The following is a 14,756-nucleotide window of genomic DNA, read 5'->3' on the forward strand; positions in this document are numbered from 1 at the left end:
AAAGGAACTCTGTGTAGGCTTTTGTATTTCCACCAGTTCAACAGAATCGATCCCATTTTCGGTTTCGCTCATTCCTTTGAACTGCTATCAATTGAATCAACTGAATTGGGTAGAATGAGTTAGTTCACTGGTTGGGTCGATTTAGTTTTATCAAATTGATATTTTTTTAAAAAATAAAATTTCTCATTTTTTTTTAAAAAAAAAAAAAAAAATACCCATTTAATCTTCTCTCTTGAATCTATATATAATATTTAATTCATACATCATCACTTTGGCTCGTATGCTCATAGTACCTTCTCCTATATCTAATTGTGAAAAATGTATAGTGGTGAAAAGCAAATGAACCCATTCGCCAGAAATGAGATCCCACCATCCAGTAAACAGGTGTTTCTCTTTATTTGTTTATCATCCTAAAGTAAAGTTGTTCTGAAGCTCTGCCCAGAAATCCTTCCAAGATCTTATTCTTCCCATTATGGGGAGAATGAGAGCATGGGATCTGGTATAGGTTGAGGGAGTGTGCAAATCTTTTCTGGCTCTGAATCAACTGCATTTGTTTTTTCACTAAAAACCCCAGCTATGATCTCAACACGCATTCAGTTTCTATTATAAGAAAGTAAAAATGATTAGTGAAGTTCTAATTTGATCTTAACACCAATGTTGACTTATATCCTCCTCTGCAACTTCTCTTCTTGCACACCCTCCTCGGTTCTGTCATGATGCAAAGCTAGCAGCTCTAGCATCCAAAAGATATCTTTTGAAAATGGTTTTGAATCATCGGCCGATACAAATTCTTGAACCACATTGTTAACCTCAATCAAACTGCATCCCGGCGTTTTCTTCATCTTCTTGCTTCTTATGAGTTTCCTCATCCTTGACACGCCCTCCCACTTCCCAAGATCTGCATAAATATTAGAAAGCAACACATAGTTCCCTGTGTCATCTGGTTCATACTCCATAAGGTGCTCCATGGCAATAACAGCGATCTCAAGATTGCAATGAGTCCTGCAAGAACTCAACAAAGAGCCCCATATCTTCGAATCTGGCTTCATTGGCATCTTCTCTATTGTGTCGAGAGCCACAACAAGGCGTCCTGAGCGTCCAAGAACATCGACTAAACAACCGTAGTGTTCAATTTCTGGCTCTATGTGATAGTCTTTTCTCATGGAGTCAAAGTACTTCAGTCCCTCATCCCACAAACCAGCGTGGGTGCAGGCTGATAAAATACCAAGAAAAGTAATTCCATTGGGTTGAGCCTTCGCTCTCCGCATATCTTGAAAGAGTTTAATTGCTTCGCGAGCTTTCCCGTGATTTGCTAGCCCTCCAATCATGGTGCTCCAAGATATCACGTCCCTGTCAACCATTTTATCAAACAACTGCCATGCTTGATCAATACAACCACATTTGGCATACATTTCAATCAGGGCATTACAAATATTAGTCTTACACAAATAGCCATTTTTGTCTGCGTACATGTGAATCCATTTCCCAACCTCAAGAGCTCCAAGCTGCGCACATGCCGGCAGGACTGACACAATACTAATCTCATCAGGCTCAATTCCTACCACTTGCATTCGGCGAAAAACATCCAAAGCATCCACATAGCACCCGGTTCGAGCATACCCCGAAATCATCGTTGTCCAAGAGACAATAGTCTTGTTTGGCATATCCTCAAACATTGCTCTTGCCTTTCTCATCTGTCCCAGCCTAACAAGCCCAGAAAGCATACTATTCCAAGAAATTGCATTTCTTTCAGTCATGTCCTCAAACACTTTGTGTGCGTCTGTCAAATTGTCACATTTGGTGTACATGTCTACTAGTGCATTCTCTATTATCAAATTTGTCTTCGGCCCAAACTTACACAACTGGGCATGAACCTGCTGGCCCAGAAAGTGACACGAAAGCCCTGCACAGCCCTTTATCACAAATGGGAATGTGAATTTATCAGGAAAAATGGGATTTTCAGCTTGTGGATGTCTTAGCATTTTCTTGTACAGGATGACTGCTACACTATACTTATGGTTGTGTGTGTAAGCTCTGATCATAGCATTGTACAAAAACCCATTTGGCTCAACCACTTGCTTGAACAGCAAACTTGCATACTCCATATTCCCACTGCTGTCACACACATCCACCATTTTTGTCAACAAGAAGTTGCTCTGTGATAGTGACAACTTCACAATGGGTGCATGGATTTTCTTCAATCCCTCTATGTTTACGCAGTTTCGCAACACGGGCACGAAAAGATCTTCCAATTCTCTACTGACAAAGGCGCTGGTTCTCGTTCCCATTAATGACTTTTGTTAAAGATCTTTGCAATAGTTACTACTAAGCAACTGAGTTGGAAAAATGCTATCCTATTTAGTTTCGTGATATAGATGGGAAGTTCGCGGCACGGGTAGGAGCAGATGTTCCAGTTCTATAATAAATAATGAGTGAGCGACAGAGATTTGCAAACCTGCTGAGGAACTGTTCGAAGAATTTGTTACTTGAGCAGGGATTGCAAGGTCATGGGGCTGTAGTAAAAATGGGGCTTGGGCTTGATTTGATGTTAAACAATGATCTTATAGATATGTATGGAAAATGTGGCAGAATAGACCTCGCTTGTGCTGTGTTCGATAGAATGCTTGAAAGAAATGTTGTTTCTTGGACATCTCTAATGTGTGGCTACTTACAAAATGGCAATGCCAACGGGACACTATCACTCTTCCGCAAAATGGGGTCTTCGGGCATTAAGCCAAATGAGTTCACATTTTCAACCAATCTTAAAGCATCATGGATTTTGGGAATCCCAGAGAATGGAATGCAGATCCATAGCGTTTGCACTAAAACTGGGTTTCAATGGGTGCCTGCGGTGGCCAATTCTATCATTGACATGTACTCTAGATGTGGAAGAATCAGTGACGCAGCTCAAATGTTTGACAGCATGCCTGTTAGGAATCTTATCACTTGGAATGCAATGATAGCTGGATACGCACTTGAACGAAGTGGTGACAGAGCTCTACTTTTGTTCCAGAAAATGCAAGAACAGGGGGAAATACCTGATGAATTCACGTATACAAGCACATTAAAGGCTTGTAGTAGCCTCGGAGCCATGCAGGAAGGAACCCAAATTCATGCTTCATTGATTGCAAGAGGATTCCCATTTTCGGTTCAGACCACTATTGCAGGTGCTCTAGTTGATCTGTATGTCAAATGCAGTGACTTGATTAAAGCTCGGAGAGTATTTGATCAAATTGAAGAGAAGAATGTGATATCTTGGAGCTCACTAATTCTCGGTTATGCTCAAGAAGGGGATTTACTAGAGGCCATGGACTTGTTTAGGCATCTCAGGGAGAGTAAACATCAAGTAGATGGATTTGTTCTCTCAAGCCTGATGGGTGTCTTTGCTGATTTTGCACTTGTAGAGCAAGGCAAGCAAATACATGCCTACACCATCAAAGTCCCATCTGGACTAGACATGTCAGTGGCCAATTCATTGGTGGATATGTATCTCAAGTGTGGGTTAACAGATGAGGCAGAAAGACTTTTCGGTGAAATCCCGGTGAGAAATGTTATTTCTTGGACAGTTATGATCACTGGCTATGGAAAACATGGTCTGGGAAAAAAAGCAATTCATCTTTTCAACAAAATGCAATCGGATGATATTGAGCCCGATGGTGTGACTTATTTGGCGGTGCTCTCAGCCTGCAGCCATTCTGGACTCATCGAAGAAAGTCAAGAATACTTCTCAAGATTGTGTAGTGACCCACGAATTAAACCAAGAGTAGAGCACTATGCTTGCATGGTTGATCTCCTTGGCCGAGCTGGGCGCTTAAAAGAAGCTAAGAATCTCATTGAGAGCATGCCGCTAAAACCCAATGTAGGGATTTGGCAGACACTGATTAGTGCTTGTAGAGTACATGGAGACCTGGAAATGGGGAGGGAAGTAGGAGAGATACTTTTGAGATTAGATGGCGACAATCCGGTCAACTATGTGATGATGTCAAATATTTTTGCTGAGGCAGGGTATTGGAAAGACTGTGAGAGAATAAGACAAACAGTGAAGATGAAGAGGTTAAAGAAAGAGGCAGGACGTAGTTGGGTGGAGATTGACAAGGAGGTCCACTTTTTCTACAATGGAGAGGACACGCACCCACTTACAGAGAAAATTCATGAGGTGTTGAAGGAAATGGAGAAGAGGATCAAAGAAGAGGTGGGTTATGTTCATAGGGTGAGGTTTGCACTGCATGATGTGGAAGATGAGTCAAAGGAGGAGAGCTTGAGAGTTCATAGTGAGAAGTTGGCAATTGGTTTGGCATTGGTTTGTGGTGAGTTGGAAAATGAAGAAAGGAGGGTGATTAGGATTTTCAAGAACTTGAGAGTTTGTGGGGATTGTCATGTGTTCATTAAAGGTTTGTCAAAAGTTTTGAAGGTGGTATTGGTAGTGAGAGATGCAAATAGGTTTCACAAGTTTGAGGATGGCTTGTGTTCTTGTGGAGATTATTGGTGATCGTATTCTTCTCAATGCTGCGGATTCTTTTCTTGAAGGGAATGGCTTGTGCGTCCTCACCAATTGTCTTGCTCAAGCTTTGGAAAATCATACACTTTTGCTCAACCAGACACTGTCCTTTTGCTTGAACACAAGAAAGAGGGTATTGAAGCAAAATAAAGGAGACAGACAGCCTCTGCTACACCTACAAGTGGAAGCAGGGCCTACTTGGGTGGTTGGTTGGTTGGGGACTACGTGTTGTTGGTCTACCTGATTCTTGAGAGTTGAGATAGTGACCGTGCGACGATGGGCTTACCTTCAATCTGTAGAGTCCGATTTGTAAGGCAAAACAAGGTACATGGCCATCATAAATTTTGTTACTGTTTTAGACTAATAATCTGCATTCTCTTTACAATCCCATTCATACAGATTTTCTTCAGCTTCTACACCAATGGCTTTAGGGCCTATTTGTATTTTGATTTTGAAAACAATTTTCAGGTTTAAAGCCTGAAAATTGGACCTCCACCCACTGAAAAAGTGTTTGGGTTAGGGTTTCTAAAGATCCATTTTCTACAACTAGTTTTCAAAAAAATACCTAAAACCGGAACTAGGTCTCATTTGGCAACGATTTTTAGAGCTTTTTTTTTTTTTTTTTTTTTTTTTTTTTTTTTTTTTTTTTTAAGCAAAAAAAGGCAAAAGCATTAGTAAATAACTCAAAATAAAAATACTTAAAAGCTATTTTTAGCTTTATGTTACATCTTATCCAAAAAAAAACAAAAAACACACTAAAATTTTTTGACAAACGAAACCTTAAGCATGAAAACAGAGGAAAATTAGCCTGTACCCAGACATATCTTTCTATTTTGTCGTACACCCCTCTCTCTCTCTCTCTCTCTCTCTCTCTCTCTCTCTAACACCCTATAAAATTTTTTGCCAAACGAACCTTAAGCTTGAAAACAGAGGAAAATTAGCCTGTACCCAGACGTATCTTTCTATTTTGTCGTACAGCTCTCTCTCTCTCTCTCTCTCTCTCTATGTTTGTTTATATGTCTTTCTTCGTGGCTGGTAAAGATGCCACTTATTTGGATGCCTTTGATCTTATTTGGATCGATGGTGTTCTCTTCCAGTCTTATTGGATTAGGAGGCACAGTTTTGTGCAAGGGTGTTGAGTCACTTTGCCTTAGTATTGCTCCCCAGGCACAGTGAATAACACCTTGCCAAATTCCCTTTGTCAAGTTTTTGTCAAGTTTCAAAACAGCTCCAAACTTCTTTTTATTTTTATGTTTTTATTTATTTCTTTATTTATTTTTATCAAAAATAGCTTTTTAGAAACGGCAATACTAAAAACATATCCAAACGATATTTCATGGTGCTCAAAAACTTTTCAGATAACTCGAGCTCAAAATTTGGCAAAGAGCAGCTCACATCCGAGGATGGGACGACACTTAGTGTTGGTTGACAAAGTTGACCGTACGCTGATAATTCAAAGAAGACTTGCGAAAACAAGGAACAAACACGGGTGACTCACAAGATATACGGCGGAGGACATTTCGATGCTTAAGTTAATGAATTGTTTGAGAGAGGAAACAAGGGGTAAGAGAATGAGAATGAGAATGGAAAAATGCGTGTACCTCAAAATAGGGTTTGTCACCTTTATTTATAAGACTGTAGTCGTTAAGGCAAGTAGGTTTGTTTGATATGACAATTTTTTTTTTTTTTTGTTTTTTTTAATAAGCATAATATCATTAAAAAATGTAAAGCACAGTCAAGTATACAGAGAGTATACAAGAAGAGAGTCTAAGACTTGATATGACAAGTATTGAAGGTCCAGGGTATGTTATGGAAAGTCGTATATTCTCCTTAATGGCTTTCCTTAGAGGGTGTTCTCACGAATTCTTCTCTTATCGAGCCAAATTTAAATAGGTGGATACCTTATGTACTTTTCCTTTTACTAGGGGTGTACATGCGTAAAGGTGTAAACGAGCTGAGCTACTCGTGAGCTTACTCAAGATCGGCTCAAATAAATTCGATTCCTGCTTGAATCGATTATTAAATGAGTTGTTTGTGAACACGAAATTATGCTTGATTATTAAAATATACAAACTCGTATAAACTCAGCTCGACTTGTATATATATTACAATATAGTATATTAATAAACAATACACTATATGTAAGCATAAATTAAATAACAAATCACAATAATCAATATATATTAATCGGTTATAATTGTTTGATTATATATAGTAAAACAAAATAATATCAATACTTAATTATTAATCATATGATATAATGACAATTTAGATACTTTATATTATATTATTCATGTAATATAATAGGACTATATGATTATATAATAATATAACATTGTAGCTTATGATTTGTAATCACAATATCAAATATTATAAGTATTATCATTAGATACTTATGAATCATTACATCACCGCCATTACATAATTTAAGATCATACGAATTATTAGATCATATGATCATATGATAATACTTAGATCGTATGATCATATGATATTAGTATTATTAGTAGATAGTTAGAAATTATTACTTATAATGATCATATTTATTATATATAATCTCATAAGTCAAGTGATATAATATGTTTCATGATTCATATATATATACAAATTGCTATAAGTATAAATTATAGCCACATAATTTCATATAAGTATACAAATTTATACTAATACAATGAGTATGATTTCAGATTTTAAGTATCTAATAAGTCTTAATAATACTTAATGATTAGGCATATAAATTACATACGTAAATATGAATTCAATTTAGTGTTAGGCATCTCAACACTTTTTTTCATAATTTGGTTCTAACCTAATGTGTTATAATCCTATGAGATTGTGACACACTTCCCAAAATAATAGATCTCATGGGATTATGACACATCAAGTTGGAACCAAATTCTGGAAAAAAAAAAAAAAAAAATGTTTGGATGTCTAGCATTCCTCTTCACCTTAATCATATGATGTAATAACACTTTTGAAACTTAATAAGAAATATTCATATATAATGACAATAAAATTCATATAATCCCAAATTAAGTTATTAGAATTGGAATTACCAATGTGTTAATTATAATCACAATTTATGTATTATATATATATATATATATATATATATATATATATATATATATATATATATATATATATATATATATATATATATATCATTAAATATATAGGACCATATGATAATATAATAATTATCATTGTCAATGTTTTAACTTAATATTTATATTAACGATTGTTACATTTTTTTGTATAATTAAATACTTATGAATAGTTATATACTTATATCACATGATTTAAGATCAAAGATCATATGATAATACTTTTTTTGTTTGAGATCATATGATACGATCATTATATTTATATTAAGTTTGTAAGTATTTACATTATGAATTGTTGTATCATAATTCATAAGAATATCAAATACAAATTTAATATATTATTAATTTCAAATATTATTTTATATTAAATTGAAATCTTATAATTATAAAAGATCTTTTGAAAAATGAAAATATTGAAATGAGATTGACCAAATCCACATAATAAACCAAGGTGTCCTAGTTGCATGATCTCTAACTCTTAAATTTTTATTAAATTTCAAGACAAAACCAAAAAAGGAAAAGAAAATTTCCTTTAATGAAACAAGTTAAGATTAATTTTCAAAATTCAAACTTTGCATTAAATTTCCCTAAAATTTCTATGAGTTTCCTATAATTATTATTATGTATCTAATTATGTAAACAAGGTTTTCCCTTTTTATTTGAAAGTTGAAACAGTTCATTTTTAACTTTGATTAACTATTAATGATTAACATTTTTTTTTTTAAAAAAAAAAATGAAACGGTGCGTTTTTTTTTTTAGGTATGTCAAATGTTCATTTTGTAAGCAATTTTCCAAGAAGGAAATTGTGCGTTTTTATGAGTCTTCAATTTTTTTTATTAAATTATATATTTATTAATTCAATATTATTGATTTGAATAAAAAATAATCACGCATTATTTGGGAAGTTCTCAACCGTGCGATTATTTTCTCTTCAATCACAATCGTTTACTTTTTATCGGGTTACAATTGTGATGCACGGCTACACAAGAATTTCTACAATATTTCTCACACATGGTCATTCATCCAATCTAACGACTACAATTGAATCATCAAAAAATGATTTCAATCTATGATTTATTGATTCGGCAACGCTACGTCAAGTACTGTGGTCAAACATTTTCATTGTAAGCTAGCGTGTATGGAATTATTTTTTCAAAAAATGTTCATGTGCGGCACAGTGACGGAGATTAAAAAAAATATGCCTCAATGCCTCAATGCCTCAGTGTAAGTCTGCATAACGCATGACCTAAGCCCCTAGGTTTTGACAACTTGATGCATTTGACGCTGACAGCACAATGACCGAGATTGAAAAAAAATGCCTCATTCCCTGAATTTTGTGGGTCGTGCAATCTTTTGTTGATGAATCTGAGCCTTTCATTAAGAGATAAGGCATACAATTTTAATCAACTATCCAGTTTATCCTACTCCGAGAAAATATATGGTTTTTAAAATAATCATGCGCTCAATCTCATTAGATATGATCCAACGACTATAATTCCTATCTTGAAATTAGTTATAATAATCAACGGTTAGGATCACAAGTAGCCCCGATTTCAGCTGTATATGGGTGTAGGGAAAACTTTCCAAAACGAAAAGTTTAGTTTGACAATTGAAATTGAAAGTTTCGATTTTTTGAAACCAGGTGCGTCCGTCGCAAACTAGACTCCTTTCTTTCTCAATCCTCAATGTCAATGACAATGAGCGAATGAAGCATGAAGCTATTGATTGCCAAAAAAAAAAAAAAAATTGAATCGAATCGCTGATCACTTGATCTCTTTCAAAATCCATTTGAAATAAAACTTCGTTTTTAAAAATCTTAACTCTCAATCTCTCTCACTCACGCAATTAACGCAAGAATTTAATGCCTAGGAGGTGACTCAGGTGAGTGGTTCAGATAATTAATGCTTGCTTTTAATGTAATGGTTCCCTCTCAACTATACTCGATTCCTCTTCTTCGCAATCTAACCTTTGATTTATTTTCAACTTTTTCATCGAATGGCTTATATCTTTCTACAGGATTTGGTTTTGAAATCTTTTAGAGTCTTCACTATTGTCGTCGAAATCGAACCAAAAGAAATCGATCTATCTGATATTCCATCTCTTCGAGGCACCGTCAAATCCCAAATTTTGTGGATTTTTTCTGTTCTCCTCACGGACCTCACACATATCGATGGAAAAGACCAAGATTATTCTTGATCTGAATGAAATGCTAATAGTCGAGTACTAGGCTTCGCATGAGTTGCGTTACTTGTGAATCTTGATTTGGTCCTTCCTTCTTGATTCTTGAATGATACATGTATTGCTCTCAATTATAAAATTGAGAATTTGAGAGCAAGAGGCAAGAGCATTATAAAGAGTAAAGACTAAAGAGGAAATGACACCCTATGGGTTGTGTGACTGGGTCTGTTTCTTTAGTGTTGATTCTCTTGAAGAAGATCAAAAACTTAGAAGTTAGTTAAGTATCAAATATTCGTTCCCTTTCATCATTTCGTGTTTTGATGTTCATTTTATTTTTTCTTTCACTTAGTAGCTATTTTTTCAATATTTCTAAGTTCTAAATTTCTAATGTTAATGTTGATATATCATACAATTGTTCATGAATGAGGAACGTCTATTCCGCCTTAGAGCCTCTACCTCATTGATTTTGTGTCTTCCAATCTTTGATTCTACAAGTTACAAACGACTAAGGTATTTTTTAGGTATTTTTTTTTCTTACATTATTTGTTATTTTTATGTTCTGATGAATGAATAACAAACCCGATAATGTCTGCTTTATGCTCTAATTATTCTCCAATTAATGCAATACTTGTTTTATTTTTGACTAATGATTATGATTAACAAACCCATGTAATGAATGTTCACAATGTTTAGAAAATTTTCATCACAATTAAAATTGTTCAATATGCCTATTTAGTCTTCAGTTAGGCACTTATTGGCATGTATAGTTATGAAGCTGACTGTAACGACCCACCTCTAATGACACAATATTGTTCGCTTTTGGCTCTCCCAAATCAGACTTCCCAGAAGGTCACCTATCCTGGTACTACTCTCGCAGAAGCACACTTAACTGCGGAATTTTGATAGGTTCATAGTCATCACGGCTTTAAAACACGTTGTGTCAAGAAAGGTATATATATACATATAAGCAAATCTCCATTCCCAGGCGATGTGGGACATCACATCTTCCTCTTGGGACCCAGCATCCCCGCTGGCGACCCTCATGAGATCTCCCAATTCTTAGCGTTCCAACGAGTGCCAGCTAGCGACCCTCATGAGCTTATGCACACTCCCTCCATCTCAGGCTAGGTAATGGCTCTGATACTATTTTTAATGACCCAAGAAAAAATAATAGCCACATTTATGCTATTACTCAAAAAGGACTAGTTAATTTGAAGTTTCCCTAGAGTCCCTTATAAAGCTCAGAACCACCTACTAACACTAGATCATATGGTACTGGAGCACCGCATGACGTGACCCTGACGAGGACGTCAGGGGTTTAAGAGGGAGAGTTTGTAACACCCCGATTCCATATTGGGAAGATATAAAAAGCTCACATAAAGTGAGTGATTTATAAAAGATAGTCATGAGTGCTAAGTCCCGCATTACGAAGTTTATAGGTGAAATTGAGCTTTATAAGGGATTCTAGGGAAGCTTCAAATTGACTAGTCCTTTTAGGTCCCGAATTACCTAGTTAATAGGTGAAACTGAGCTTTATAAGGGATTCTAGGGAAGCTTCAAATTGACTAGTCATTTTAGGGTAATAGCGCAGGTGTGGCTAGCGCTTTTCCTTAGATCATTATATATGGTATTAGAGTCATTGTCTAGCCTGAGATAGGGGGAGCGTGCACAAGCTCATGAGGGTCGCTAGCGGGTACTTGTTGGGAAGCTAAGAATGGGTGGATCCCATGAGGGTTGTCAGCGGGGACATTGGGTCCCAAAAAGGGGTGATTGTGACGTCCCACATTGCCTAGGTTTGGAAATGGGTATATGCTTATATGTATATTCGCACACTCCTTGACACAACGCATTTTAAAGCCGTGATGGACATGAACCTATCAGAATTCCGCAATTAAGCGTGCTTCTGCGAGAGTAGTACTAGGATGGATAACCTCTTAGGAAGTCTGATTTGGGGGAGTTAGAAGTGGATAATATTGTGTCATTGGGGGTAGGTCATTACACTAACAATATGTGGCGGTGCTGTCTTCTCTATTTAGAATTGTTCTTGTAAGTTGTAACATTGTTCATCCTTTTAGTTACATTGTTTGCCTTGCATATATTTTAATTTTGGTAATTTGTTTACAATAGAATTAGAGTATATATTTTATTGAAGTTTATCTGTTTGTCATCTAGCTACTACTTGTCTACGTGATATGAACAAAACAAATTATACAAAACCTTGGCGGATTAAAAATTTCATAATATTAAGCAATGAACAAAAAAGATGAACAAAAGAAATAAAAAACAAAAAACCAGGTAGATCCTAATATGCTTGAAAAACTATGAACAAAACTAAAATTTTAAAAACTGTACATGTAGATCCGAAATTTCTTAAGAAAGTATTAAGCAATGAACAAAAAACTATGAAGAACCCATTTTTTTACAACAAAAATTTGCAGAGATTAGAAGTCACATGAACCATATGATATGCAAACTTAAATTCTATTCTAGAATTTAAAAATTCAGATTGCAACTCAAGTTTGAAGTATCTAAGTTCTAACACTTGCCTTTTTTTTTTTTCTTTCTTTTTTTTTTTTTTTTCATAACATGTTGAACACAAGAGAAGCAAACTACGTAATTATATTTGTACAACAAACAACACAAGTCCCATGACTAAACCAAGAAAGCTTCAAACTCACAATTTAAAAATCTCATCGCATTTTCTTGACACAGTAGAGATACATCACAACTGCATGTTTAGATGAATGCCCAACATACACCTAAAATTTAGAAAAAATAATAATTTTTATCTTGATTCTTTACAAGGCAAAAATGAGTGGCATTGTGGCAATAGGTAGTAGCAAGCTAGCAGTTAGGGCTGTAAACGAGCCGGTCCGAGTCGAGTTTTTGGCAATCCCAGACCGGCTCGTTTTATGGAGAATTTAAACGAGTCGATCCCGAGCTCGAGCCTGGCTTTAGGACCTTTACCCAGGATCGACTCATTGGGGTAATACCCTAACTCGGGACTATTAAGTCAGTCCTCACGAGTCGAGTCGAGCTCGGATCAAACCCAAAAAGTTGTTTCAGGTTCAATCCGAGCCCGAGCTCGAGCTTCGGGTTCAGGGCTCAGCCTGTCGACTAATTGGGTAGCTCGGCCCAATTAGGGCTCGTTTAGTTCAAATCTCAAATTTGGTAAAAATAAGTGGAAAAACAAAAAACTAAACAACTTCAGCCTTCAGGGGTTGAAGAAGAATAGCCGAACATGCACAACACAAGCACAAACCGCAAAACCAATATCAAACCAAAATCTCAAGAAAATGGGTCTCCTACAAAGACCAAAACCAAAAAGCAGAAAACATAAATACAGAGAGTATAACTGTATAAAACTTACACTCATAATATATATATATATAACTTATTACAAATCATTGGTGGCGGAAGAACCATTGTTGGAGACCAGCGAAGATGGAGGAAGACGGTGGAGAGCAACTCGCATGGCGTTGGGCTTCCAAAAACCGTGGATCGCAGGAGTCCGGTCCGGTTGTAGGGAAGGGAGGGCAAGAGGAGAAAATGGAAAGAAAAAGGGGGGGAGGGGGAGAGAAGCTTTCTCTCCCATGGTAGGCAGCACAATGAGGAGAACTGCGAGAGAGAGAGAGAGAGAGAGAGAGAGAGTTAGAGAAGGAAAATGAAGAGTAATAAAAGAAATGAAACGGCGCATGAGAGAAAGTGCAAAGGTCTTTAAGGGTTTGTAGAATTGAACGGTCAAGATCGTTTGATGTGTATGACTCTTTTATCCACAGCCGTTTGATCAAATTTTAAGTAAATGAGGGTAGTTGATTGCATTTAATGCAGATGATAAGAAGTGAACGGTTAGGATGTGCTCAGATAAATCCAGCGGCTGAAATGTGTTCATGGGTCTCTATTTCTGCATGAGCGACACGTGTTATCTTTAAAAAAAATATATCAAACGATCAGATCCAAATCTAACCGTCAGATCTTTAAAAAAATCGATCTGATATATTTTTTTTTTCTTAACGACTTATTGTGTTTCTTCTTTTTCGTGTTTTATATATATGTATATATATATATATACAAATTATACCTGTGTCTTGTCTTTTCTTCTTTAAAAATTGAAAAGTTTGATGAGTTATGACTTTTCTTTGAAAATTGAAAAGTCTCTTATCTTCTAATCTTGGTTGGAGTGCGTGGAATGGAAATAGCGGGAAATAAGGGATGTGATTTTTTTTCCCTGCAGGCGTGTGTAGGTGAAATCGAAATGGTGTATCCCACTATAAAAAATGAAAGGTTGGGATTTAATCAAAATTAATCGCGGGGTCAAAAATCAGTCTAAAAATGCCTCGTTTTGGCCCTTTTTGGAATTGAAATTTGTATTAATTTTATGTCATTTAATGGCATGGTTTTTGAATTACCATTCAATTAAATGCACGGCTAACATTAATGCCCATTTTAAGCTTGTTAACTTATATATATTGAACCATAAATGGATTAAAAAAATACACAATTTTTCATTAACATTTAATTCGATGTAATTTTTTTTTAACATTAATGGTAAGCTAATTCAAAGCATAGCATTAATGCCCATTTTAAACTTATTAAATTATTGAACCATATAAATTATTCTTATTAATCAATTTTTGAAAACTTATCCTTATTGACTTATTTGGAATATTGGATACTTAATCAGTTTTTGACCTTATTAACCTATTAACATTATAACATATTAACTTATTAACATATCAAAACTTCATGATTGTCACTTAATAATAATTATACTTATTCAAAGGCTCATAGCCTGTAAATTATAAATTTTGAAATATTGCTTAGAAAAGAATTTCTTTTCTTTTTTTTTTTTAAAAAAAAAGAGAGAGTTAATCATGTATCTTGGAAACTGCTCATCAAGTTAATCATGTATTCATGTATGATATACAACAATGATATGATGTATCATGTATAAGTTAATAATTTGTTTATAG

The 14,756-nt window shown here is 35.3% G+C and overlaps 2 protein-coding genes across 2 annotated transcripts; one reads left to right on the forward strand and one right to left on the reverse strand.

Annotated features, from left to right (window-relative positions):
• Window positions 1–338: 338 nt before the first annotated feature.
• On the reverse strand, window positions 339–2,288 carry LOC133870253 (pentatricopeptide repeat-containing protein At2g20540-like). Its single transcript, XM_062307337.1, has one exon. It carries the CDS (start codon window positions 2,286–2,288, stop codon window positions 663–665), a length of 1,626 nt encoding a protein of 541 aa, XP_062163321.1. The 3' UTR covers window positions 339–662.
• On the forward strand, window positions 1,414–6,410 carry LOC133870252 (putative pentatricopeptide repeat-containing protein At3g15130). Its single transcript, XM_062307336.1, has 2 exons — window positions 1,414–4,822; window positions 5,857–6,410. Exon 1 carries the CDS (start codon window positions 2,429–2,431, stop codon window positions 4,487–4,489), a length of 2,061 nt encoding a protein of 686 aa, XP_062163320.1. The 5' UTR covers window positions 1,414–2,428; the 3' UTR covers window positions 4,490–4,822; window positions 5,857–6,410.
• Window positions 6,411–14,756: the final 8,346 nt, after the last annotated feature.

This window comes from Alnus glutinosa, chromosome 6, assembly GCF_958979055.1.
Source record: "Alnus glutinosa chromosome 6, dhAlnGlut1.1, whole genome shotgun sequence".
Lineage (NCBI taxonomy): Eukaryota > Viridiplantae > Streptophyta > Magnoliopsida > Fagales > Betulaceae > Alnus > Alnus glutinosa.